The sequence below is a fragment of the Sturnira hondurensis genome, unplaced genomic scaffold (assembly GCF_014824575.4).
Source record: "Sturnira hondurensis isolate 20B ecotype Veracruz unplaced genomic scaffold, ASM1482457v3 Scaffold0023504, whole genome shotgun sequence".
Lineage (NCBI taxonomy): Eukaryota > Metazoa > Chordata > Mammalia > Chiroptera > Phyllostomidae > Sturnira > Sturnira hondurensis.
The window spans coordinates 37,749-65,525 of NW_028096135.1; the positions used below are offsets into that span (position 1 = coordinate 37,749).

Genomic DNA, 27,777 nt, shown 5'->3' on the forward strand with positions numbered 1-27,777 from the left:
TAACGATTGCACCAGAGGCACGCTCTGGAGGCAGGTGGAGGCAGTACTGGCAGTGCTTTCAGACATTAGATGAAGCACTCCTAGGTCTTGTGCTGCAGGGCAGAACAGTGGGCACCAGCCAGCCTGAAGGAGACAGCCACAGACAGGGGATCCCTGGTAGTCTCCAACAGGCTGCCTAGGGCTAGACTGGGACACCACCTGACATTACCAGGGGTGGATCCAGAAAGAGAAAACAGTGACAAACACTGGACTCTGCTGAGATGAAGTCTTCTTCATTATTTGTGTTATTTTTCTCTCCTGCATAACTTCTTAACACTTCTTTCTTTTTCTTCAACTTTGTTCCTATTATTTCACTATTTTTTAAATTTTAGTTTATTTCAAATCTTATATTTTGCTTCTCCCTTCTCTTACTGTTTTGCCTTCTTTCTTGTTTTTGTTTTACATTTTATTTTCCCCTTTCTACAACTTGTTTCTATTCTGCACTCTTAACATTTCTCCTCCCTGAAGCCTCTCAAAATGATTTTTCTTCACATTAGTCATCTCACATTCTTTTTCTCTTTATTATAATATCCTTTTCCCCTCTCCACCTTTACTAATCTTTGCTTATTGGTTGTTAATGTGGTGGTAGTTGTTGCATTTCTTCAATTTTATTACTAGATATTCACTGTTTTTGCATTTCAAATCTCAAATTTCACTGTTCCCTTCTCCTACTCCATTTTGCCTTCCCCTTGACCTTTATTTTTTAATTTTAAGTTTCACTTTTTCCCTTTCATAGCCTTGTTTTCACTCCTCACTCTCATTATTTCTTCTCCCTCCATCCCTTCAAAATCACTTTTCCTTCCTTTTTTTCCTTTCTTTTTTCTTATTTCCTTTCCACCAGAATTAATCTTTGCTCATTTGTCATTGATGTTTCTGTGATGGATGTTTTTCTTCAATTTTGCTCCTATTTTTTCCCTATTTAAAAAAATTTTTAAACTTCATATTATACTCTTTCCTTTTCTTCATTTTGCTTTCTCCCCTGCCCCATTTTAATTTACAATGTAAACTTCATTTTAATTCTTTTTTTGCCTTGTTTCCATTCCCTACTCTTATTATTTCTCCTCCCTCTACCCTCTCAAAACAATTTTTCTTTCCATTACTCATCTCATATTCATTTTTCCTTCCTACAGTAGTCTTAATCTCTTTCCGTGTTTATTAATATTTGCTCATTTGTTGTTGATAGTGGAGCTGTGTGTAAGGGATATCTTTCTGGATGTGGGTTTGTTCCCTGGGCTCTGTGGTTTTGTTCTGGCAGCACCTGCACAACGCCATACAAGTTGTGGTGGGCAGGGTGACCCTCGGTCAGCCAGCTGGAGGGAAGAACCCACCAAAGAATGACCCAACAACAATTAAATTACAGTACCCAATTATAAAACCCAATTACAATAAGACAGCCCACATTAATGACATAAAGGGCATCCCCAGAGCATTTAGCTCAAGAGATCAAGGAGACTGCACCACTGAGTCTCACAGGTCTCCTACCACAGACGGCCACTCCATGAAGACAGGGAGTGAAAGCACATCAATATAATATGCAGAAACAAAAAAAAGTCACCTAAAATGAGGGGGAATAGAAACAACTCCCAATTGAAAGGAAGGGAGGAATCCCCAGAAAGAGTGCTAAGTGAAGTTGAGGCAAGCAATCTTTCAGACGTAAACTTCAAAATAATGGTAATAAGGATGCTCAAGGAGCTCAAGAGAACTACAAGGATGGAAGCTATAAGAACTTACTGGGAACTACATCAGCATGAAAAAGGGCATAGAAACTATGAATAACAGCCAGGAGGAAATAAAGAATACCATATCTGAAATGAAGAATACACTTGAAGGGATTAAAAGCAGGTTAGATGAAGCAGAGGACTGAATCAGTGAGTTGGACAAGGTAGCAAAAAAAAAAAAAAAAGCCCAGACAGAGGAACAAAACAAAAAAAGGCTCAACAAGAACAAAGATAGTTTAAGGAAGATGCAGGACAACATGAAACATAGTAATATTTGTATCGTAGGGTTACCAGAAGAAGAAGAAAAGGAGCAAGGGGTAGAAAACCTGTTTGAAAAAGTAATGATATGGAGAGATTGAGCAAAAAGGAAAACAGGACCCATGGACATGGACAACAGGGTGGTGATTGCTGGGGGGGGGAGGCTATAAGGGAACTAAATGGCAATGGAAAAATTTATAACAACGATTAAATTTTTTAAAAGATTTAAAAAAATTATTAACAGAAAACTTCCCTAACTTGGTGAGGGAAAAAGTCATGCAAGTCCAGAAAGCAGAGAGGGTCCCAATAAAGAGGAACCCAAAGAGGCCCACTGCACGACATATAATTAAAATGGCAAAATTCAATGACAAACAGAGAATCTTAAAGGCAGTGAGGGAGGTAAAGATAGTAACATGCAAGGGAGCTCTAATGAGGCTAGCAGCTGACTGTTCTCAACAGAAACACTACACGCCAGAAGGGAATGGCATGAAATATTCCAAGTAATGAAAAGCAAAGGCCTGCGACCTAGATTACGCTATCCAGCAAGGCTCTCAATTAAAATGGAAGGCCAAATAAGAAGCTTCCCAGGCAAAAAAAAATTACAAAAAGGTTAAAAGAGTACACCTCCATCAAACTGACATTGCAAGGGATGCTAAAGGGACTATAAGATGAAGAAAAAGAGACACAGAGAGGAACACAGGTACAAAGGGAAAAATGGCAACAAATAAATACCTATCAATAATCTTAAATGTAAATAGATTAAATGCTGCAATAAAAAGGCATAGAGTAGCTGAATGGACAAGAAAACATGACCTGCATATATGCTGTCTACAAGAGACCCACCTCAGAACAAAAGACCTTCACAGACTGAAAGGGAAGGGAAAGAAAAAGAAAAGCTGGGACAGCAATACTTGTATCAGACAAAATGGACTTCAAAACAAATGCCATAAGAAGAGACAAAGAAAGTCACTATATAATAATTAAGGGGACAGTCCAACAAGAAGAATAACTCTTGTAAACATGCACGTACCCAAAATAGGAGCACCTAAATATACAAGGAAAATCTTGGAGGACTTCAAGAAAGATATAGACAGCAACACAGTCATCACAGGGGATTTTAACACCCCACTGTCAATAATGGACAGATCATCCAAACAATTAACAAGGATATTGTGGCACTGCAGAACATTCTGGATCAAATGGACTTGACTGATATATACAGAACTTTTCACACCAGAGAAGCAAAATATACATTCTTTTCAAATGCACATGGAACATTTTCAAAGACAGATCACATGGTAGGACACAAAACAAATCTCAACAAATTCAAGAAAACTGTGTTCTTCATCTTCAAGGATCATAATAGTTTGAAACTAGAAACCAGCCTCAAGAAAAAAATGAAAAAACATTGAAACACATGGAGACTGAATAATATGTTATTAAATAATGAATGGGTTAAGAATGAGATCAAGGAAGAAATCAAAAAATATCTACAAACAAATGAAAATGAATACACAACTATTAAAAACCCACAGAACACAGAGAAGACAGTCCTGAGAGGGAAGTTCATAGCAATAAAGGCCTACCTTGTAAACATTGCAAAGATGAGAGAACAATCTCAAATAAACAACCTAACCCTACATCTACAAGAACTAGAAGAACAACAACAAACAAACCCCAGAGCGAATAGAAGAAAGGAAATAATCAAGATCAGAGAAGAATTAAATGACGTAGAGACTAAACACACACACACACACACACACACACACACACACACACAAAACCCAATTCAAAGGATCAATGAATCCAGGAGCTGGTTCTTTGAAAAGATAAACAAAATTAACAAACCTTTAACCAGACTCATACAAAAATGAGAGTGGACCTCCAAAAATAAAACCAGAAACGAAAGAGGTTCGTAAATTGCAACGAATACCACAGAAAAACAGAGGATTGTAAGAAATTACCATGAACAACTATATGCCAAGAAATTGGACAACCTGGGCAAAATAGCTAAATTTCAAGAAATATACAATCTCCCAAAACAGAATCAAGAAGAAGAAAGCCTGACTATACCTATAATAACTAGTGAAATTGAAGCAGTACTCAAAAAGCTCCAGGCACTCAAAAAAACTGGACCAGCTGGCTTCACAGAAGAATTTTACCAAACATTTAAAGAACTAACTCCTATTCCTCTCAAACTATTCCAAAAAAATCCAAGAAGAGGAAGGACTCACAAACTCTTTTTACAAGGCCAGTACTATCTTAACTCCAAAACCAGGTAAAGTCACAACAAAGAAAGAAACTACAGGCCAAAATCTCTAATGACTATCAATGCTAAAATTCTCAACAAAATGCTGGCAATCTAGATCCAGCAATACATTCAAAAGATCATACACCATGATTGAGTGGGATGCATTCCAGGGATATAAGGATGGTACAATAGTCACAATTCAATAAACGTAATACATCACACAAACAAAACAAAGTACAAAAATCACATGATCATATCAATAGATGCTGAAAAAGCATTTGCTAAAATTCAGCACTTATTTATGATAAAAACACTCAGCAAAGTCAGAATACAGGAAGCATACCTCAACATAATAAAAGCCATATATGAGAAACCTACTGCCAATATCATACTCAATGGGCAAAAACTAAAAGTATTTCCCTTAAGATCGGGAACTAGACCAGGGTGTCTGCTTGGACCACGCTTATTCAACACAGTACTAGAAATTCTAGCCACAGAGATCAGACCAGAAAGAAATAAAAGGCATCCAAATGGGAAAAGAAGAAGTAAAACTGTCATTATGTACAGACGACATGATAGTGTGCACAGAAAATCCTAGGTCTCCACCAAAAAAACTACTTGACTAATAAGTGATTTTGACAAAACACAGGGGTACAAAGTCAATACTCAGAAATCGAGGGCATTTTTGTGCACCAATAATGAAATATCAGAAAAAGAAAACAGGGGAAATATTCCATATACTATAGTAACAAGAAAAATAAAGTACTTAGGAATAAACCTGACCAAAGAGGTAAATGACCAGTACTCAGAAAACAACAGAACACTGAAGAGAGAAATTAAGAAACAAATAAATGGAAGCATATATTGTCTTCATGGATTGGAAGAATTAACATTATTAAAATGTCCATACTACCCAAAGCAGTCTATAGATTCAACGCAATTTCCTTTTAAACTCCAATGGCATATTTCACAGATCTACAACAAACATTTCAAAAATTTAAAAGGAATGGAAAAAACCCTTAACAACCTCAGAAGTTCTGAGAAAGAACAATAAAGCAGGGGGATCACAATACCTGATATCAAACTATACTACAAGGTCACTGTAATCAAAACAGTCTGGCGCTGGAGTAAGACCAGACCCATAGATCAATGGAACAGAATAGAAAGCCCAGAAATAAACCCTTGTCTCTATGGTCAATTAATGTTTGACAAAGTGGGCATGAGTATACAATGAAGTAAAAATAGCCTCTTCAATATTAGGTATTGGGAACATGTTATATATTGTTAGTAGAATTTTTTATCTGATATATCTCCCAGGCAAGGGAAACAAAAGAAAAAATAAACAAATGGGACTACATCAAACTAAAATGTTTTCACACAGCAAAGGAAGTTATCAACAAAGTAAAAAAGACAACCCACAGAATGGGAGAACATATTCGCCAATACATCTGATAAGGGGTTGATATCCAAAATTTATAAAGTACTTACAAAACTCAACACCAAAACCCCCCCAAATAGCCCAGCTGAAAAATGCACAAAGGACCTGAATAGACACTTCTCCAAGGAAGACATACAGATGGCCCACAGACATATTAAAAGATGCTCAATGTCACTAATCATCAGAGAAATGCCAATTAAAACCACAGTGAGATATCACTTCACACTGGTCAGAATGACTACCATTAATAATTCAACAAACAAGTGTTGGAGAGGATGTGGAGAAAAGAGAACCCTAGTGCACTGTAGATAGGAATGCAGACTGGTGCAGCCACTGTGGAAAACAGTATGGAGTTTCCTCAAAAATCAAAAAATGGCCTGGCTGGTGTAGCTCAGTGGATTGAGTACAAGCCTGCAAACCAGAGGATCTCGGTTCAATTCCCAGTCAGGGCACATGCCTGGGTTGCAGACCGGTTCCCTGCAGGCCAGTCCCCAGCAGGGGATGCATGAAAGGCAACCATACATTGATGTTTCTCTCCCTCTCTCCTTCCCCTCTAAAGATAAATAAATAAAATTTAAAAAAATCAAAAAATGGAACTGCCTTATGACCCAGGGATCCCACTGCTGGGAATATACCCTAAAAATACTAGACTTACAAAAAGAACCTACCCACCCCTTTGTTCATAGCAGCACAATTTACAACAGCCAAGTGCTGGAAACTGCCTAAGTGCCCATCAGTAAATGAGTGGATTTAAAGAAAAAACAATAGTACATTTACACAATGGAATATTACCCAGCAGAAAGAAAGAAGGAATTCCTACCTTTTGCCACAACAAGATTGGAAATGGAAGATATTTTGTAAGTGAAATAAGCCAGTTGGTGAAAGACAAATAACATATGATCTCACCTTTAAGAGGAATCTCATGAACAAAATAAACTAATGAGCAAAACACAACCAGAGGCATGTGAACCTGGAACAGAATGACAGTGACCAGAGGGGAGGGGTGAGGGGACTAACAGTGGAAAGAAGGGGAAGGGACTAGTCAAAGAACATGTATGAATGACCCATGGACATGAACAACAGGGTGGGGAATGACTGTGGGAGCAGGCTGTGGGCTGGGCGGAATAGGGCGAAGGACGACATTGTGGGACAACTGTAATAACAATACTTTTTTTTAAAAAAAAGGAAGAAGAGCCCTGGCTGGTGTGGCTTAGTGGATTGAGTACCAGCCTGTGAATCAAAGTGTCCTGGGTTCAACTCTCAGTCAGGGCACATGCCTGGGCTGCAGGCCAGGTCCCCAGAGGGGAGCATGCAAGAGGCAACCACACATTGATGTTTCTCTCCCTCTCTTTCTCTTTCTTTTCCCCTCTCTAAAAATAAATATTTTTTTAAAAGGAAGAAGAAAATGGAATACTCAGCCATAAAATGGAATACTAGTCAGCCATAAAAAGCAAGAAAATCTTAGTCTTTGCAACAGCATGGATGGACCTAGTAAACATTATGCTAGGTGAAATAAGGCAGTCAGAGGAAGACAAATACCATATGATTTCACTCATATGTGGAGTCAAATGAACAAACTGAACTAACAAGGAAAATAGAGACTGCCTTGTAGATTGAGAGCACATGACAGCTAGTAGGGGGGGCAGGGTAGGGGGTAGAGGGACCAAGCAAAAAGGACTCATGGATACGGACAACAGTGTGGTGATTGCAGGGGTGAGGGAGTATAAGGGGATTAAATGGTAATAGAAAAGAATACAGTAAAAATTTAAAAAAATTCAAAAGCAGACACAAGGAGAACTGACCGTCCAAGGAGCAACAAGACAAAGCTGAATTTTCATTGTAGTTTTCATTTGTGTTTCCCTAATAGCTAGTGAAGTTGAGCACCTTTTCCTGTATTTGTTGAAAATTTGTCTGTCTTCTTGGGAGAAGTGTCTGTTCAGGTCCTCTGCCAATTTTTTAACTGGATTGTTTTAAGTTGTATGAGTGCTTTATATATTTTGGATATTAACCTGTTGTCAGAGTTTTTCTTTGCCAGTATCTTCCCCCGTTTGGTTGGCTGCCTTTTATGTTTTGTTGGCAATTTCTTTTGCTGTGCAGAAGCTTTTTAGTTTGATATAGTTTCATTCATTTATTTTGCTTTTATATCCCTTACCTTTAGGGTAAAATTTATAAAATCCCATCTAAGAACAAGGTCCATAAGTTCAGTACCTATGTTTTGTTCTATGAATTTATTGTCTCAGGTTTTATAATTGATCCATTTTGAGTGAATTTTTGCATATGGGGACAAACAGTAGTCTAGTTTAGTTCTTTTGCATGTGGCTTTCCAATTTTCCCAGCATCATGTATTGAAGAGGCTTTCTATTCTCCATTCACACCTGTTAGAATGGTTATTATCAACAAGACAAGTAATAGCAAGTGTTGGAGAGGTTGTGGAGAAAAAAGAAGTCATCATTCAATGCTGCTGGGAATGTAAACAGGTACAGCCATTATGGAAACCAGTATGGAGGTTCCTCAAAAAATTAAGAATAGAGTTACCATATGAACTAGCAACCCCTCATCTCTATATCTACCCGAAAATTTTGAAAACATTTATGTGTGGCCATATGCACTCCTATGTTCATTACAGCATTATTCACAGTGGCCAAGACATGGAAACAACTGAAGTGTCCCTCAATAGATGATTGGACAAAGAAGGTGTGGTACATATACACAATGCCATACTACTCAGCCATAAGAAAAGATGAAATACTGCAATTTGCAACAACATGGATGGATCTTAAGAATATCATGCAAAAAAAATAAGTCAGACCAAAAAATTCAAGAACCATGTGATTTCATTCACATGTGGGATATAAAACTAAAAGCAACAAATGAACAAATAAAAAAAAACTCATAGACACAGATAATAGTATGGTGGTTATCAGACAGAAGGTGGGTGAGGGGGAGGAAAGGGTAAAGAAGAGAAATATATGGCGATGAAAGAAGATTTAATTTTGGGTGGTAAGCACACAATGCAATATATGAATGATGTAGTATAGAATCATACACTTGAAACCTGTATAATTGTATTAACCAATGTCACCCCAATAAATTTAATTTAAAAAAGATTAAAAAACTGACTTTTTGCCCTGGCTGGTGTAGCTCAGTGGATTGAGCATGGGCCTGCGAACCAGACGATTGCGGTTCCATTCCCAGTCAGGGCACATTCCTGGGTTGCAGGCCAGTTCCCGGCAGGGGCCAGCTCCCAGCACGGGATGCACAAGAAGCAACCATACATTGATGTTTCTCTTCCTCTCTCTTTCCCTTCCCCTCTAAAGATAAATAAATAAAATATTTTAAAAAAGACAAAAAACCCCTGACTTTTCAACAGAAACAAAGCCTAAAGAGAAGGAGGTAATATGTTAAAATACAAAAAGAAAAGATCTAGGAACTGATAATTCTATATTCAAAGAATACAAACTTCAGGAATGAAGACAAAATAAAGACATTTTCAGATGCAAATAAATTGAGAGAATTCATTATCAGCACAGAAATTCTAAAGAGAGTTCTTCAGGCAGAAGTCCCAGCTATGAAGGAAGGAATGAAGAACACCATAAAGGGTAAAATATGTGTGTTAACATAAATGAATAATGATTGTACAAAACAGTAATAACAATGTCATGTTATTGACACAATAGGGAGACACAGCAAAAACAAACAAAACCTCATGAGAGTTCTGAGTTCCAAGTTCAAAGATTAAGAGAAGCACCAAGAAATAACCCACTGATGTAGCAATGAGGATGTGGCTGGAGACGTAGAATTAGAACCCAGATTTTGGTGGGTCTGAATGGACAAGATAAATAAGTTATGATTGTTCTTTTAAGAGGTCTGGCTATTGCCCTGGCTGGTGTGGCTCACTTGGTGGGCATCATAACACAAACAGAAACATTACCGGTTCAATTCCCAGTCAGGGCACAAGCCTAGGTTGCAGGTTTGGTCCCTGGTTGGGGCAAATATGGAAGGCAACTAATCGATGTTTCTCTCCCTCTCTTTCTCCTTCCCTTCCCCTCTCTCTAAATAAAAAATGAATAAAGTTTTAAAAAATAAGAGGTCTGGCTATTAAAGGAAGGATGTAAGAGCAGTGACTACAGAAAACAGACACGTCGGCAAGGAGGAGAGCTGACAGTGATTATTCACCTTGATCAAGTAGTAATAACTTGCTACATAAAACCAGAAAATTAGGTACTATTTCTAGTGACTAGACTATTAAGGAGAACACCTCACCCAGCTGCAATGTGGCCCTACACAGAATGGATTGATCCCTGGCTGAATTCATCAAACGGAGCACAGAAATCCCTCCCCACATGCAAGTTTCCATCATGCAAAATTCTAGCACACATACCTTTTCAGCAACTGTGCGCATTTCAGTTCCAGCATATGTAAATTTAGAGTCACTCCTTTTGGAGATAAATTAGAAAAAGGGGAACAATAAAACCTTAGCAGACACAAAGAAAGAGGAGGAACAGTAAACTGAAGCTAAACCTGTGCCCATACATCCATTAGTAGCAGTCTGGGGCACATGCATTCGTGGCTGAGTGCTTAAAGTTTTCATGGGCAAAGCTAAACTCCTATACTCCTTGGTATTAAAGAGGTGGGTTTGAGAGTACACATCCTGTCAGTCTTCAAAGTTAGAATTAAAAGAACCCAAAGTTTTCACCACCTCAAGCATCCAAGCTGTTGGGATCTCTGAGATCATTATAGGGCTCACCTTGGGGAGGTAGAAAGCCATAGAGATGGAAGAGCCAGTTTAGACGGAGGAATAGATCAATAGGGGGAAATGTCTGTTAATATGCATATTATCTGCCACAAAAGACTACCAGCACCTCATTGCCATTTTAGGAAAAGAGAACATAAAACATATCAAGTAAGAAAATGGAAAGTAACAGCACCATATAAGTCAACAAAATTCTATCTGTAACAGCACCATATCAGTCAACAAAATTCTATCTGTAAGAGCTTTCACAGATTCACTCAATCTTGTTTCCCTCAACCACATTTTTCACATAAGAGGATCCATACCTCAACTAAATATCCTCCTACCAGGAAGTAGGGTGGGAATCAACCTCCAGGGTTGGGACTTTACTCAAAGCATCCATTGAGGGAGCTTCGGCCTGATAATAGTAACTTAAAGTATAATCCATAAAAAATCCAACCCATACACAATATTGCTGAGCTTGTCATAATCCTGAGTTAATAATGACTACAGAACAAAAGACACGAGTAAACAAATATTGTCTTACCTTGTGTCATCATTCAACTAAAGTGGGAAAGAGGAGAAAACATTATTGATCGTATTACGCTTATTTGACGTACATGGATGCAGATTATAAGAAAATTAAGTCATATGGGCCTGTACATGGGCATGAAAAACTGTAGAATTTTTAAGTCGGATTATAAACAACTAAGCTCTATTTCCTCATCCTCTCTCGCCCTTCTGCAACACCTAACGCTGCGGAAACTTACGCGTCTTTGAAACCCTCTCCTCTTAGGTTCACACAATTAAAATAAGTCCTAGAGGGAAGACGGGAGGTGAGGTAAGGGACCCTAATAGTGGTCAATAGCTTCTTAATACACTGATGTCCTATTATACCATAATGCCTTTCTGGCCGGACTCGCGGTTTTGGTCAATGGGGCGATAACTCCAGATCTAAAGAAGACGCCGAGATTACCTCAGAAAAAAGCCGCCCCCCTCCATCCTCAGACTTAGGCGGAACGCTGGGGGTGACGCGAGGCTAAACGGGTGTCAAGCAACCACATACCAGCCCCTCACGACAGAGCCATCAAAGGATCTGTCCAAGGATCTAACTCAGGATCTAAGCCTGTGGCCTCCGCAGCCCTGGGCGCTAACATCGACCCCAAGGACACGCTGGACTGCTCATCAGGGTTCTGGCCAGGCTAACTGACCTACTCACCTCCCCTATACACAATCCCATCACTTCCTCCTTTTCTGTGCTCAGAGCGTGGTTGAGACAAACTAGGAAAGCATCGGATTCAAGATGAACCGCCTGCACCGCCTGCACCACCTGCCCCGCCATTTTGGTCCGACGCTGCTCGCGTCCGCCTCAAGCCCTCTCAGGCCTGAACAACCCCGAGCTCCACCAAGCGGGTTCCGCGGAGGCGGGACTTGGGGAGCGCGGGCGGGGCGGGCGCCAGGATGGAGCGTGGGGGCGGAGCTTGGGGGCGGGGGCGGGGCGGCCCAGCGGCACCTGGGAAACGCCCGCGCCGGTTGGGGCAAGGCGTGGCCGTCGGGGCGGAGGGCGGTGGCCGGCCACTGACGGGGCTTTAGGCCGGGCGGCGGGGGCGGTGGGGGTGGCTGGGAGGCGGTGCTCTCGGGCCGTAGGCAGACGTGGTACGTGAGCGGCTCCGGGGCGGTCGGGTAGGCGTTTCCCCTGCGCCATCGCCCATTTTGCCCGCCCGCTAAGGAGCTCATTACGCGGCCTACACGCTCGGGGTGCAGTCCGGAGGCAGCATCGTCACGCGCACCAGCCCCTGGAGCTAGTGGGACGCTCTTTGAAATTTAGTCCTAGGATAGTTAAGGTTTTATTTTGTTTTGATTCCAAGTTACGGCCCCTGAATTTTGTACCACTCTCCCTGGACCTCTTCCGGTTGCCGGCACTTGCCTCGTAACTTCGGTTCTGGTGACCTCGGCCGTGATACCGGCTTGATTGGCCCGAGGTGGGGACCTGGAAGTTTTAGCCTCTCTGATCTCGAGGCGGATTAATTAGCCCAAGAAACATTATATTCATGTGAGTAACCTCTGGGAGAAAGTGCTCTACTCTATCTGAAAAAGTCATTGTTAAGCTGGGCTGCTGCTACTTTCTTCAAAGGCTTTTAAGTATGTGTTCCGGGGAAGGGGAATGGGGGACATCAGTTTTGATTCAAGGTCGGTTGTATCACAGTAGTTATCCACCTTTCTCAGCTCTCCTTCTCTTGATGCTTAGACATGGTGAAATTATAGGTAAAAGTGATTTTCTTTTGATGTATGCCTACCGTGCCATGGGTTGAGAGTACAGATCTTTTAACTTTGGAGTTTAGGAATTGCACGCGGATTTTAGGAACGATTCTAAATCAAAGAAAAATGTATGTCTTGCCTTCACAGCCTATCAGTGTATATGTTTTCTTTGATCTCATTTTCCCTGTGTAGTTTTGAAGCCAGGCAGACCTGGAAGTACTGGAAAGGGAACATTCCCAAGGTGCTACCTGAAGCGGTGTTGATGCTTTGCTCTTTTCTCCCAAATCAGTTCCAACACAAGTTTCCCTACAGATAAGGCCCTCATACAGTAGAACTATTTGGTATGCACTCCAGTAACCTCCATTTTTGCCAAATGCTTAAGGATCACGTGGCACATCTTTCCACGATAAATGTCGATAATGAAGCTTGGGAGAAATTTTAAGTTTACAATTACATTGGACCCATCTAAATATTCTCTTAAGTTTTGATTTTGCACCATATATTATTTTCAGTTACTGTTTGTGGCTAGTATGCTTTGCCTTGATGGGGGAAGAATGGCTATTATTATGTTTAGTCATGGGATATTTTGAGTTTATAAATTGTTTTTAAGCACTTTCGAAAAGAAAAACACCTTTGTTGTTAATTTTTATCTCATAATCTAGAATGATATTCTCTAAATTTTATAATGCTAATGGCTGCATTTTACAACCCTAAATGTTTATTTGGAGTAGAAAAAACTATTAACATTTATGGCAAACTTATTATGGGTTAGACAATCTACTAAGCATTTATATGCCTTTCATATGTAAACTGCCCCATTTGGAATCAGGCTCTGCAACTTCTTAGCAGTGTAACCTCAAGCAAGTTACCTAACTTCTTTGTGCCTTACTGCCCTCATCTTTAAGTGGGAAAAATAATCAGGTGATTATGAAGATTAAAAGTGTCTATATATAAAATTTTAAGAAGTGCTAAATAAGTGTGATTATTATGATCAATATGTTCTTTAATTCCCATTTTATGCCTCAGAAAACTGAGGTGTAGAAAGGTTAACTTGTCTGAGGTCACAAAGCTATTAAGTGGCAAAATCAGCATTTATACACAAGCCAGGCTGACTCCAGGCCTTTGTTCTTGGTAACCTCACCCATTATAATTGAGTGAGTTCATTAATTGACTTCAAATGAAATAAGTGTATTCAACTGATTAATGTTTAAAACTGTTTAAAGAAAACCTGGAAATTAAATTATCCTTTTAAAAAGACAAAATAATTCATTCTATAAAGGAAAAGTAATGGTCTTATTCATATTAGTACCTAAGGAAGACTTTTATGTTGTATATCATCCATTTTAAATATAATTTACAAAATGCCTTACTAAGACATAGTCTCTCTAGGCCAGTGTGGTCTCTGTGGCATGGAGGTGACCCCCATGGGGACAATCTCTTTTAGTGCCTTCATGGATGATAAAGCTATATAAAAACACTTTAAAATCCATCGGAATTTGCAACTGGTAGTATTCCTTGAGTTGAGTGGAACAAGTTTATGTTCTGTGTATTATATTGCTCCTTGTGCTTCAGTTTATTTTGAGGTTTTAAGAGATCCTAGTTCAAGGGGTCCTGAATTTTGTGAGCAAGTGTCACATTCAGAGAAATGTTCTCTAGTCAAATAAATTTGGGAAATGTTAAGCAAAATAAAGTTTCTTTTTTGTATAACTTGCCAGAGCTTTTGCTGTGTTAATGTGCTTTATGACTCTACAAGATTCCCAAACTTATTTGACCAAGGAAAAAGTTAGGGGCAAGTATTCCAAGAATCACATTTATACAACCTGTAATTTTGTGGGCTTTGATCTCAGTCCCTCTCAGCCTTTGCGTTTCTCTGCTGAGGATGTTAGTTTATGTGCATACCACAGCTTCTCGGTCCCTTGATCACTGCAGTTGCCTTTTACTGGGCCTTCATGCTCTCTCTGAGTGGTAGCATACACAACTCCAGGGTCATGTGCTGGCATTTGTTCCCAGGTTCATCCTGCTGATGCCCAGCATATTGGCTTTTAGATCACAGCAGCATACTATGCTGCCTTTCTTCTAAGAATATTTTGTAATGATACAGTTGCTAGGACATATCTGTGAAGTTCAGATGGCCCTGAAATCTGCAACACTTGGTTTCTACTTTTTTTAAAGTAGTCACACTTATTTCTTTTGTATTTGAAGTCCAGATTTTAATATATTTTATTTTGACATTAGCACTGGGGTTTTGTTTGTACTGCTCCTTCCCAAAACCTGGGGAGGAAGAAAGGCAGAACAATTGTATGTATTAAATGGGAAAAATAGCTTTGGAAAAAATATATATATAGCTATAGAAAACTCACACCTAGAGATTCGGTCGCTACTCAAGGATATATGGCCTTCATCTGTTTCCCCTCTGTACTCACCATATATATCCACCCACTTGCAGGAATATTATTTGACTAGTATTTGAGATTTGGGGTGCCCAGTACTGTATCATTCCTGATATTGAATAGCTTATAATACTGTATTTGGGGAGAGACAGTACTTCTAAAATAAGCAAAGTGAATATGCAATGCAATTTATAAGTAGATACCAAAATATGAGCTTTAGTTTAGACATAAATGCTGTAGTAGCCAGAGAGGCAAGAAGCTTTTGTAGAGAAGGCAGGCACCTGTACTCTGCCATACTTAATAGTACTGAGGTAGAGAGGCTTGAGGAGGCATTTTAGGCAAGTGGAAAGCAAGATCAAGAATATGGGGCTAAAAATGAGCCTGGTATTTGGGAGAAAGTTTATCTAAAATATGGTGGTAGTGGTGCTTCCTGGAATTGGCGGCAGATAGGGTGTAGCACCTGAAGCTGATGAAGAATTCCAAGAGAACTCATAAATTTCAGCAGGATCAGGAGCGGTGTTGTTGCCATTGAGAGAAATCAAAATTTAAGAAGAAGGGCTTTCACTTCAGATCAATTCGAAATGGGGGAGTCCTATAATGTGGGAAATTTGAAATGAGTCCTATAAGTTGGGAGCTTACGATGGGCTCAGAGTCAGGGTATGATGGGCAAAACAACTGTGATATTCTTAAATTATTCACTAAAGTCAGACCATTTTTTAGATCTATAAAAGACATTTTCTGCTTTCCTTTTAAAGGAAGATAACTAACAGTGTTTAGAGGGAAAAAAGTCAGACTCAGATGGTTGTCTTTGAAAAAGGGGCTTGGTTTAACTCCATTCTTTCTGGCTAACTTTGTCCTGGGCTGCATCATACTGTATTCTGGCATCTCATTTGCTCTTGACAGTCTCACTCGAGGGTTTAACAACTTCCCAAGCTGTGCTGTATACTTCCTTTCCCACCTAATGACCACCTAATGGGAATAGGGGGCCTTTCTTTTGTGGGGTAAGATCCCCCAGTGGTGTATCTCTGTGCTCTGCAAAAAGTAGAAACACAGTGTAAACCACGCCATACGAAGTGCAAAATGCAGGTGAGGTTATTGTAAGGCCCTGAAGTGAGATCCAGGGTTGGACAGAGCCTTTGTGGGTTTAGAACCTAGTCTGCCTTAAGTAAAAAGCTTGCCCAGGACAGGGGTTTCCTCTGTACCTCTCAAAGAGCAGAGGGACTTTTCTGGCCTTTTGACTTGGCAAATCAGAATTTAAACTCACTAGTATGAAAAATGGGCTCCTGTGACATCCTGAAGCATTATGAAAATGCAACAAGGACTTAGATGGATAACTGTCATTTTCTCTCACTCAGCTTCAAATCACCATGATCCCCAAAGTCTCTTGCAGCTCAAAAATTCTATGAAGCTACCTTAAATATTTTCCCTACTATGAAAACACTCTTCTGGTAATGCCCATTTGCTATAAGTAACCTTTCTAAGTAAACTGATACATTGTTTGCTCTTAAAACAAATTTTTAATTTCAATTTAGAAAGCCATGCACATGATTCAGGTTTCACAATCTTAACCTTTTAAAATGAAAACTGCTTTTATGTGAGGAATATGGCATCCGTGTACCTGTTATACTGCATTCCTGCCAAGTAAGCGTGCCCTTAGACACACTCCTGTGCATATTCTGTTGCTGACTGTATTTTTTAAGACACTGCTTTGTGAATGCAGGCTTGCGATCACTACCAGCTTCCTGTGCTGCTATGAGGGGCCCCCAAAAAAACATTTATTTATAAAAGAATTATATATTTATTCTTACATGTTTAAACTTCAGTCACCTTCAAAGTGCTCTCCATTTGATGCTATACACCTATCAAGACATTTTTTGAACTGCTCAAAACAGTTTTTGAACTTGCCAATTTTGATGCTTTTTAGTGCTTCTGCTGTTTTTGTTTCACTTCTTCCACATTGGCAAAACATTTCCCTTTGAAGACTTTTTTCATCCCGGGAAACACAAAAAATTTGCTCAGGGCAAGATTGGGTGATTAGGGAGGGTGGGGCATGAGGGTCATGCCATTTTTGGTCAAAGACTGCTGAACACTCAGCAAGGTGCACTTGTAAAGCATGCATCATGAAATAGGCAAAATGCATCAAAAGAGTCTTCAAAAAAATCACTGAAGCTAAACACAGCCTCTCCGAACAAGGCCGGCTGGTACACTGATACAGATGAGTTCGTAGAACACTTTCCTAGTGGGGGAAGCCTGTACTACAAGGGGCCCATCCTCCAGATTATTCCAATTTTGGGGGGGGTCCCCACTTGTAGTCCTACATTTCCACAGAACTCCTTACCTAACTGAATCCTTGAGTACTTTGTAGTCAACCCAAGGCTCTGCTTGAGTGTCACTTTAGTGTCTTACAGGGAGCTTCAGGTGTCCTTGGCTCTATTTAGACTGTTAAGTAGACATATATGAGGTTTGGTACTGGTTGGTGGTTGCTAGTACCAGGTCACCTTGCTCACTGGTGAGTTCATTGAAACCCAAAAAGTCACACCTGTGTCCTGTGCGCGGGTGCTGCAGGCTTAGGTGGAGAAAAGCAGGGCTAGAATTGGAACTCAAAGCCCAGAATGGCAGGAGAGGATGTGGGGGCTCCACCCGATCACCTCTGGGTTCACCAAGAGGGTATCTACCGCGACGAATACCAGCGCACGTGGGTGGCCGTCGTGGAAGAGGTAACTGTTTACATTTTGCTTATTTCTTTATTGATTTTGCTTTCAAGAAACTTGGTTTTTAACAAGCCTCAATATCCTAAAGTCTTTGGTTTTATTTTTTATCATTTTTTTTCCCATTAGGGGACGAATTTCCTAAGGGCACGGGTCCAGCAAGTTCAGGTTCCCTTAGGTGACGCAGCTAGGCCAAGTCACCTTCTTACCTCCCAGCTACCTCTCATGTGGCAACTCTACCCTGAGGAACGCTACATGGATAACAACTCCCGCTTGTGGCAGATCCAGCATCATTTAATGGTACACATGTTGCTTAATCATTTTTCATTGTACCGGGACTCTTACAACAGAGTACTCTATAAAACTTTTCTTTTTCTGACAGGTCAGGGGAGTAGAGGAGCTGTTGCTTAAGCTTTTGCCTGATGATTAACCTGGTATGTATTTTTGTTTCTCCACTGCCTCTCCTTCGTCTTTTTAAGTCTGTTTGGTTGTGGTGATTTTAATGATCTATTTTTCTTCCAGGTGCTGGAATTCTAGGAAGATATGCTCCTCTGATCTGTTCAGTATATGGCAATCACTTCATCCACCACTGCAGTGCACCCACCTGTGGGCCTGGGGGAGGGAGTGGGTTGAAAAACTGCTCAAGAACACGGAAGTTTAGGAAGGGTCATGAAGAACACCTCAAGTGGAACTGCAGAGAGAGGGTTACGCAGGCAGAAAGCAAGTCAACAAAGCACTTAGTCAGGATACGTAACTTGAAATTGACTCCACTGGAAGTTGCCATAGAACCTTTAATGGACATCATCAGCTGGAACTGGGATCTGATGAATCCCACAAAAGTCAGCACCTGCTACAGAACAGATGATCTGATCACCAAGGACTTGGTACTGATTTAGAGAGAAGAGAGCAGCTCCTAGCAGCATCAACATCTATTGGTCGCTTATTTGCCCTGTAGCAATTCATCTGCCTTTCCTTCTCCCATCCTGTAAATATTCTAGGTTTTGCTCCAGTGTTTCCCATCCCAGTACTGGCCTAACTTGGATCTACTGAGAACTTAGGGGGATCTGGGGTGGGGGAAGAGGTCATTGGCATTAATGAAATCAGCTACAAAGGCTCCTGGGCCTTTTTTCTTTCTGAAATTGTGTCTTCAAATTATTAGAAGTTGCTGATCAAAATTACGGGCACTTAAGTTCATTCTCTGGTTATAGATATTTTAAATAGTCTTTTCTGTAAGAGCTCCAAAAAAACATTGTAGCTGCTTAACTAGCACCTTTCTCAGGGCCAAATACTGCTGCTTCCTAGGAAAGCATTTACTACCTGATAAAGAATTTCCTGACTCAAAATAGCTATAACAGTTTATATGTAAAAACCTTAGTTTTACTTTTTAAAAATCTTGGGAACAATAGCTACCATGTAGCGAGTGAGTCCTTACTGCCTTCCAGACACTATTCTATGCACTTTGTATACTTTATCACATTTAATTTTTCCATCAATGCTTTGAGGTAGGTAAGCTACCCAGTTTACACACAAACGATAAGAAAAAAGGCTCAAGGAACTTGATCGTTTACCAAGGGTATTTTTTGTGAATGAAAGAGTCGGGCAGTGGGCAGGCACTTCAGGCAGCAGTGTCGCTCCTCTAACCCGACATTGGTTTGCAATATTCAGAATGAGTTCATTGAATTCAAGGGGTTTTATTTCCATGTAAAGCTACTTCTATCTTCCAAATCAAATGAAATGGATATTATAAAAATACAGTTGATTCATCTTATGAATGGGAAGAGTATTTTTCAGTGTGATTGTCTTCCAGCAATTGGAAGTGCATACTGCTTGTCTCTGAAGAAAATTCCTTCTAGAGGGGCTTTAAATTCTTTATGAATAAAAGACAAAATAAAAATCATTTTTCTTATTTTAGTTTTCTGGATATGCTGCAGAAGGATCCGTGCCAGAAACAAGCCTGTGAAATACAGAAATGTTTACAAGGTACCACGTTCAATGCTTTTAAAATATTTTTCCCCTTTATCTGTGTACTAACTAAAGAGACTAGTTCTTTTTATCAGCAAACTATATTAACTCCTCTCAGAATATATTTCTGTAATTATTTCAGCCTGAAGATCTTCAATGTATAATCAAAGATGCAGAAAATAAAAAGTGGTATGATCTAAGCTTGGAGCTTGCAGTCCTGGGTGTGTAGGAGAATCTCATGGAAAGCTATAAAAACTTGCCTAGAACAATGAAATCAAGCTGCCTGTTGCTGTGGTCTAGGCAGTAATCTGTCTTAAGTAGCTAACCAAGTGATTTTAATATGCAGCCAGAGTTGAGAATTACTAAGCTGAGCAAAGTCCTTTTTAAAAAAAAAAAAAGAAATAGTTTTTCTTCCTTTTTATTGAATTTATTCGAATGACACTGGTTAACAAAATTATACAGGTTTCAGGTGCACAGTTCCACAACACATCATTTGTACACTGTATTGTGTGATCAACACCCCAAGACATGTCTCCTTCGTCACCATTTATACCTCGCCCCACACACCCCTGCCATCCCCACACTGTTATGTGTCCATGAGTTTTTTCTCTTTTTTTCTTTTTTTGATTAATCCCTCCACTCCCTGCTGACAGCTGTCAGATTGCTCTATGGGTCTGTCTCTGTTTTGCTTGATAGTTCATTTTCTTCATTAGATTCCACCGATAAGTGAAATTATATATTTGTCTTTGCTGGCTTATTTCATTTACCATAATGCTCTCCAGGTCCATCCATGCTATTACAAAGGGTAAGATTTCCTTCTTTTTATGGCCAACTAGTATTCCATTGTGTAAATGTACCACAGCTTTTTTATCCACTCACCTATTGATGGACAGTTGGGCTGCTTCCAAATCTTGCTATTGTAAATAGCGCTGCAAAGAACATAGGGGTGCATATATTATTTCCAATTAGTTTTTCAGGTTTCTTTGGGTATATTCCCAGAAGTGGAATCATTGGGTCATAAGGCAGTTACATTTTTAACAAACTAGAAATGATCCCTGAAAGTATAGCCTTAAGGCAGTTCCATTTTTAATTTTTTTAGGTAACTCCATATTGCTTTCCACAGTGGCTGCACCAGTCTGCATTCCCACCAACAGTGTACAAGGGTTCCCTTTTCTCCACATCCTCACCAGCACTTGTTGTTTATTTTTTTTATTGGTGATAACCATTCTAACAGGTGTGAGGTGATATCTCAGTCTGGTTTTAATTTGCATTTCTTTGATGAATAGTGACGTTAAGCATTTTTTCACATGTCTGTGGCCCATCTCTTTGTCCTCTTTGGAGAAGTGTCTGTTGAGGTCCTTTGACCATTTGTTAACTAGATTTTTTTGGCAACTACTTTATAAATTTTGGATATTAACCCCTTATCAGATATATCATTGGCAGTTATGTTCTCCCATTCAGTAAGTTGTCTTTTCATTTTGTTGGTGGTTTCCCTTGCTGTACAAAAACTTTTTAGTTTGATATAGTCCCAATTATTTATTTTTCTTTTGTTTCTCTTGTCCATGGTACAAGAGAATATCAGAAAAAATATTGCTACAAGAAATGTCCAAGATCTTACTGCCTATGTTTTCTTCAAGGACTTTTATGGTTTTGAATCTAACATTTAAGTCTTTAATCCATTTTGAGTTTATTCTTATGTATGGTGTAAGAAGGTGGTCTAGTTTCATTTTTTTTAAGATTTTTTTAAAATTTATTTATGTTTAGAGGGGAAGGGAAGGAGAGAAATATCAATGTATGGTTGCCTCTCGTGAGTCCCCTGCTGGGAACTGGCCTGCAACCCAGGCATGTGCCCTGACTGGGAATCGAACCGTGATCGTGTGGTTCGCAGGCCCTCGCTCAATCCACTGAGCTACACCAGCCAGGGCTAGTTTCATTTTTTTTTGCACATAGCTGTCCAATTTTCCCAACACCATTTATTGAATAGACTATCTTTACTCCATTGCATGTTATTGCCTTTGTCAAATATTAATTAACTATAAAAGTGTGAGTTTATTTCTGAGCTTTCTACTCTGATCGATTGATCTATATGTCTTTTTTTTTAAAGATTTATTTATTTTTTTTAGAGAGAAAGGAAAGGAAGGAGAAAGGGAGAGAAACATCAGTGTGTAGTTGCCTCTCACATGCCCGCCACTGGGGACCTGGCCTATAACCCAGGCACATGCCCCAACTGGGAATCAAACTAGCGACCCTTTGTTTCGCAAGCCCATGCTCAATTCACTGAGCTACACCAACCAGGGCTATATGTCTGTTTTTTTTGGGGGGTTGGGTTTTTTTTGTTGTTTATTTTTAGAGAGAGGGGAAGGGAGAAAGAGTGGGAGATAAATATCAATGTGTGGTTGCCTCTCATGTGTCCCTTACTGGGGACCTGGCCTGCAACCCAGGCATGTGCCCTGACTGGGAATCGAACCAGCGACCCTTTACTTCACAGGCCTGTGCTCAATCCACTGAGCTACACCAGCTAGGTATATGTCTGTTTTTATGTCAGTGCCATGCTGTTTTTATTACTATGGCCTTGTAGTCTATTTTGATATCAGGTAGCGTGATTCCTCCAACTTTATTGTTTTTGCTCAAGATTGCTCTGACTAGAGTCTTTGTGGATCCATATAAATTTTTGGAATATCTGTTCTAGATCTGTGAAATACACTATTGGTATTTTAATAGGAATATCATTGAATCTATAGATTGCTTTAAGTAGTATGGACATTTTGGTGATACTAATTTTTCCTATCCATGAACACAGATTATGCTACTTTTATCTTCTTCAGTTTAAAAAAAGACTTGTTTTGCCCTGGCTGGTGTAGCTCAGAGGATTGAGCATGGGCCTGAGAACCAAAGGATAGTGGTTCGATTCCCAGTCAGGGCACATGCCTGGGTTGCAGGCCAGTTCCTAGCAGGGGATGCACGAGAGGCAACCATACATTGGTATTTCTCTCCCTCTCTCCTTCCCTTCCCCTCTAAAGATAAATAAATAAAAATCTTTTTTTTAAATGTTAAAAATAAATAAAGAAAAAAGACTTGTTTTTAAAACAGGTTGTTTATACTTACCTGTGGCTGACAGCTCACTTTTTAAAAGCAGTCAGGTTAGAAGGAAGGTGTTAAAAATATAATTGCAATTCAAGCTGCCAAAGTCAGCAACTAAGTCTTCTGGGAAAATGTATTTTTTTGATTATGCTACAACAGTTGTCCCAATTTTTCCCCCTTTGCCACCCTCCACCAAGTACGCCCATTCCCTCCAGCAGTCTCCCCCTTAGTTCATGTCCATGGGTCATGCATATAAGTTCTTTGGCTACTCCATTTCCTATAATGTTCTTAACATCCCCCAGTCTATTATGTAACAATCTATTTATACTTATTAATCCCTGTACCTTTTCCCCAGTCTCTCCCCTTCCCAGTCCCAACTGATAACCCTCCAAATGATCTCCATACCTATGATTCTGTGTCTGTTCTGCTTGTTCACTTACTTTGTTTTTTAGATTCTGTTGTTGATAGTTGTGAATTTATTGCCATTTTAATGTCCATAGTTCCAATTTTCATTTTCTTATATAATTCCTTTTAACATTTCATATAATAATGCCTTGGTGATGATGAATTCCTTTAGTTTTATCTTCTCTGTGAAGCACTTTGTCTGCCCTCCCTTTCTAAATGACAGCTTTGCTGGATAGAGTAATTTTGGGTACAGGGCCTTGTCTTTCATGACTTTTGAATACTTCTGGCCAGTCCCCCTTCTAGTCTGCAAAGTTTCTTTTGAGAAATCAGCTGACAGTCTTATGGGAACTCCTTTGTAGGTAACTATCAGCTATTCTCTTACTGCTTTTAAGACTCTCTCTTTATCCTTTGGCATTTTAATTATGATGTGTCTTGATGTGGTCCATTTTTTTTGACGCAGGGACTTGCTGTGCTTCCTGGATTTGTATGTCTTACTTCCTTCACCAAATCAGGGAACTTTTCTTTCATTACTTTTTCACATAAGTTTTCAGTTTTTTGCTCTTCCTCATCTCCTTCTGGCACCCCATGATTTGGGTGTTGGTACACTTGAAGGTGACCCAGAAGCTCCTTATCCTGTCCTTATTTTTTTTTAATTCTTTTTTGTTCTTGCTGTTGTAATTGAATGCTTTTTTATCTTATGTTCCAAATCATTGATTTGATTCTAGGCTTCATCCCCTCCACTGTTGGTTCCCTGTAGATTTTTCTTTATTTCACTTAATGTAACCTTTATCTCTGCCTGGGTCTTTTTTGTGCTGTTGGAAGTATTCAGTGAGTTCTTGGAGCATCCTGATAAGCAGTGTTTTGAACTCTGCATCTGATGGATTGCTTATCTCCATTTTGTTTAGTTCTTTTGTGGAGTTCTGTTCTTTCATTTGGGCCATATTTCTTTGTCTCCTCATTTTGGAGACCTCTATGTGTTTGTTTCTGTGTATTAGGTAGAACTGCTTTGACTCTCGGCCTATTATAGAAAAGTGCACCTGAAAATTGAATGGGGTGGAGCCTTATGTAATCACCAGGGTAGGGTAACCATTACACTGCTCTGTGGCTCTGTGTGGGGGAGGGCTCGGAGAGGGGACAATGTTGCTGCCCAGCTTCTGGAATTTTGCCCAGGAGCAAGCTTATTCCCATCACTTGCCCTGATGCCAGTCACTTTACTTTTTCCCCATATGTCACTGGTGCCCTTCCAGCTGTTGCCCTTCCAGCTGTTGCCCCAGTGCTGAAGCCCAGAGGGAGTGAGTCTACATAAGTCCTAAGACAGTTGCAGGCCCTTGAAGAGGAGTCTCCTGTGAGTCCCACAGTTTCTTCTGCCACCCCAGCCCCCACTGGATTTCACAGCCATAAGTTATGGGGACTTAACTTCCTGACACTGGAACCTTGGGCTGGGTGGTCTGGTCTGCAGTTGGGATTCCTCGTGCCTGAGGTCTCCCTCCCAATTTTTCTTCACCATATGTATATGTGGGACCACCGATTCCACATCTCCGCGCCTCTGTGTCTCTCTGCACCTCTGCATGTCTCCACATCACCACCCCTCCTACTAATCTGGATGAATGTGGGTTCTTTAAATCCTTGGTGGTTGGACTTCCATACAGCTCGATTTTCTGACATGACTGGGTAATATTTGTTTTGTAGTCTAGTTGGTTTTTTTTTTCTATAGTTGTGCAAAGAGGCAAGGTGTGTTTTCCTGCGCCTTCATCTTGACCAGAAATCTAGCAACTGTCTTAAAGGCAAAAATGAATTTCAGTTGAAGTATATTTGATATGATTTGTCTGTTTGGTTTTAAATCAGCCAATATATTTGACTAAGTGCCAGAGGACTTCATTTTTTTCAGTCAGTGAATGATTATTGGCAGAACAAATAGAAACAACTTCCAGACTATCTGAATTTGAAAACTGACTTTTAAAATAACTTTTCCATTATTAACGTAGACTAATAGAGATGATACCCATGAAAATATAGAAAGGTAAGAAGGAAAAATGTTGAGCTCCCCAAAAGACTCCGCACCAAAGGATATTTGTATCCTTTGTATGTATATTTCCTTGTTTGTATATTTCCTTTGACTTTTAACTTCCATGCCTGAACTTTTCATTTTATGAAGTAAGCAATATTTTATTTAAAATCTTTTAATCTAAAGTGTTAATGTATACTAATGCCATTTTATTCATCCCTTTCTTCAAATTTAAGAAAAACCAAAAATCTTTTTCACAATTAATTTCTTCTCCCAAATAAATTCCTGACTGATTTGAATTAGCAACCCATAGTTAAAGGAGAACAAGAATCAAGTTAGAGTAGTCACAGTGTGGAAGGATTGAGGGCTGGAAGGACTAAGAGTTAGCATTAAGCATTCTCTGGGTGACAAGCACAGCCAAAGGGGCTTTAAACACATTAAGTCATTTTAATCATTTCATCCAGGAGATAGATATTAACTGTGACTCCCCATTTTACAGATGAGTTCAGAAGCTATATAACTTGCTCAGGGACACATAACTAGTAAGGGTTACAGTGAGGATTTGCATCCCGTTGGTCTGGCTCCAAGCCTGGACTCAGCCACCCTGCTGTACTTGCTTTGTAGTCAGAATAGTCTTTCCTAACACACACTAACTCCCATGCACCCCATTTTAGTATGGAAGGACTCGGGTCAATTCCTCCTTGACTTAGAATCTATGTATATAATGGGGGGGGGAGGGTCTACAAATGTTTTCTGTAAGGGGCCAAACAGAAAATAGTTTAGACTTTGGAGGCCAAGAGGTCTTTGTTGGAGAGAGACAGACAGACAGGGAGGGAGGGAGGGAGATTACAGTCCTTTAAATGTAAAAAACCATTGTTAGCTCACAGCTGTAAAAAGGGGTTGACCCTGAGGCTGCAGTTTTCAAATCTCTGATGCATAGGCTTGGTAGGGAAGGGTTTACTAGCCACATTAAAACTGTGCAAAATAACATGCATGGTATGGGCATTTTTCTGATTCACCACATTATAAAGGAGTTAACCAAAAGTGGGGAGGCTAAAAAACACTGCCCTAGAAAAAGGTACATAAGCTATTAACTCAGCCTTAAAGAAAACACAATTATATAGAAAAATACCTGTTGACCACTTTGTAAATCATACTTTTCTTCCTAATTAACCTGCTGACTGGTCTCTAAATCAGAAAGAATTCAGTGGACTTTGATAGATCTCTTTCTTCCAGATCTGTACATAGAGTAATGTGAAAAGGAGTGGGAAGCAATGATCTAAAACTCCCTGTGCCTTATTCCTATGAGATCATGACTAGGGTCTGCCTGTCTGTTTTTCAGCCAACAACTTCAGGGACTCTAAGTGTCAGGCTGTCATCCAAGAACTTCGTAAGTGTTGTGCTCGCTATCCCAAGGGAAGATCCCTCGTCTGTTCAGGATATGACAAAGAAGAGGTAGAAAAGCTGAAGTCCACATCACAGTAAAGATCTGCGGAGAAGTTAAATGCTGCACCATGTTTCCACCAAGCGAGTTTTGTTTATCCTATTCTTCAGGCCAGGTAGCAGCAAATATCAAAGGAAAAAGTCAACTATAATAAATATGCTACTATGCAGAACAGATAGAAATATTTTAAATATGTAGAATGTAATAAAACTGACATGTGAAAATAAACCTTTTAAGTGAAAAACTTTTGGTTTGGTACTTGTGACATTGTCACTTGTAATAAATACATATTTGGTTTTTGTCTCCATTCCGGGCAGAGCTCTTAAAACCCTTTGGAATTTCCTAAATGATAAGAGTGATAAATGTGTCTTTTGTTACATTAATGAGGTGACTTTTAATGAGGAAAGCCACTAGGTAAACCCATGGATGGGGGCTGGTTGCCAGGGTAACCAACCACATGATTAGAGGGTTGGAGCTTTTAGTCCACGCCCACCCCCCAACTTTTGTGGAGGGGAGAGAGGCTGGAGAAGTTTGAGTTCAATCACAAGTGGCCAATAATTTAATCAAATAAGGTATCAGGTGAAAACAGTCCTCCAGTGTCATAATCATGACACTTTTCATAGATTAGGTGCTAAATTCAAAGGTTTCTCTAACCCAACCTAATACTTGTTGTATTTCTAATAATTTAGAGCAAAGTGTTTTCCCAAGTGCAAGTAAGGACATTTCTACTTTTGCATCACCATTATGTCATACTTATTCAATGTATATATAGTAGGAAAAGCATAGAAGTGATTCTTGTAATGTCTAATGACCCCTAATTTATCAAGAGAACTTCACTGAAAGTCAGGCAGGCAGCAAAGAATTAGAATTCTTAGGTGGTTTATCTATCTTGATATCACGAAAATGAAAACCTAGTACAGCAGATCCTAATGTTAATAGAAGGCTGCCAAAGGAAACCTGTTCACAGTTGTCAAGGACTTCATGTAGTGGATGAGGGATGGGGTGGGGAATGACAGTATCAAATAGGCCATTTGCTTTCCTCTTTGCCCATCACCAAAAAAAAAAAAAAAGGATGACTTCCTAAGCA

At 39.7% G+C, this 27,777-nt stretch overlaps 3 protein-coding genes across 5 annotated transcripts in view; 2 read left to right on the forward strand and 1 right to left on the reverse strand.

The window, feature by feature from the left end:
* The window catches only part of BRCC3 (BRCA1/BRCA2-containing complex subunit 3), a 46,702-nt gene extending 34,833 nt beyond the window's left edge, over positions 1-11,869 (reverse strand). The window contains exons 1-3 of one of the 2 annotated variants that reach the window (XM_037037839.1): positions 11,656-11,867; positions 10,984-11,000; positions 10,086-10,140 (exon numbers count right to left, since the gene is read on the reverse strand). In XM_037037839.1, the coding sequence (XP_036893734.1) occupies positions 10,086-10,140; positions 10,984-11,000; positions 11,656-11,778 (195 nt within the window). In that variant the 5' untranslated portion in view covers positions 11,779-11,867. Of the gene's footprint in view, positions 1-10,085; positions 10,141-10,983; positions 11,001-11,655 lie in introns of both variants that reach the window. The other variant, XM_037037840.1, reaches the window with a different exon arrangement.
* Positions 11,870-12,399: 530 nt separating this feature from the next.
* Positions 12,400-26,933, forward strand: CMC4 (C-X9-C motif containing 4). Of its 2 annotated transcripts, none has more exons than XM_037037834.1 (3): positions 12,400-12,489; positions 19,706-19,773; positions 26,589-26,933. In XM_037037834.1, the coding sequence occupies exons 2-3, from the start codon at positions 19,716-19,718 to the stop codon at positions 26,729-26,731; spliced, it is 201 nt and encodes a 66-aa protein (XP_036893729.1). In that variant the 5' UTR covers positions 12,400-12,489; positions 19,706-19,715; the 3' UTR covers positions 26,732-26,933. The 2 variants fall into 2 exon arrangements, with proteins under 2 accessions (XP_036893729.1, XP_036893730.1); XM_037037835.1 differs by lacking the exon at positions 12,400-12,489 and adding an exon at positions 18,684-18,778.
* On the forward strand, positions 12,403-26,933 carry MTCP1 (mature T cell proliferation 1). The gene is made up of 7 exons (XM_037037833.1): positions 12,403-12,489; positions 17,651-17,802; positions 17,923-18,093; positions 18,176-18,227; positions 18,316-18,677; positions 19,706-19,773; positions 26,589-26,933. Exons 2-4 carry the CDS (start codon positions 17,698-17,700, stop codon positions 18,221-18,223), a joined length of 324 nt encoding a protein of 107 aa, XP_036893728.1. The 5' UTR covers positions 12,403-12,489; positions 17,651-17,697; the 3' UTR covers positions 18,224-18,227; positions 18,316-18,677; positions 19,706-19,773; positions 26,589-26,933.
* Positions 26,934-27,777: the final 844 nt, after the last annotated feature.

Bases quoted from the DNA above. Each gene is read 5' to 3' on its own strand.
- MTCP1 (XM_037037833.1), top strand. From the start codon at position 17,698: ATGGCAGGAGAGGATGTGGGGGCTCCACCCGATCACCTCTGGGTTCAC. The intron at 17,803-17,922 runs GTAACTGTTTAC...TTTTCCCATTAG, and splicing joins GGGTGGCCGTCGTGGAAGAG to GGGACGAATTTCCTAAGGGC. The intron at 18,094-18,175 runs GTACACATGTTG...TTTTTCTGACAG, and splicing joins AGATCCAGCATCATTTAATG to GTCAGGGGAGTAGAGGAGCT.
- CMC4 (XM_037037834.1), top strand. From the start codon at position 19,716: ATGCTGCAGAAGGATCCGTGCCAGAAACAAGCCTGTGAAATACAGAAA. The intron at 19,774-26,588 runs GTACCACGTTCA...TCTGTTTTTCAG, and splicing joins AATACAGAAATGTTTACAAG to CCAACAACTTCAGGGACTCT.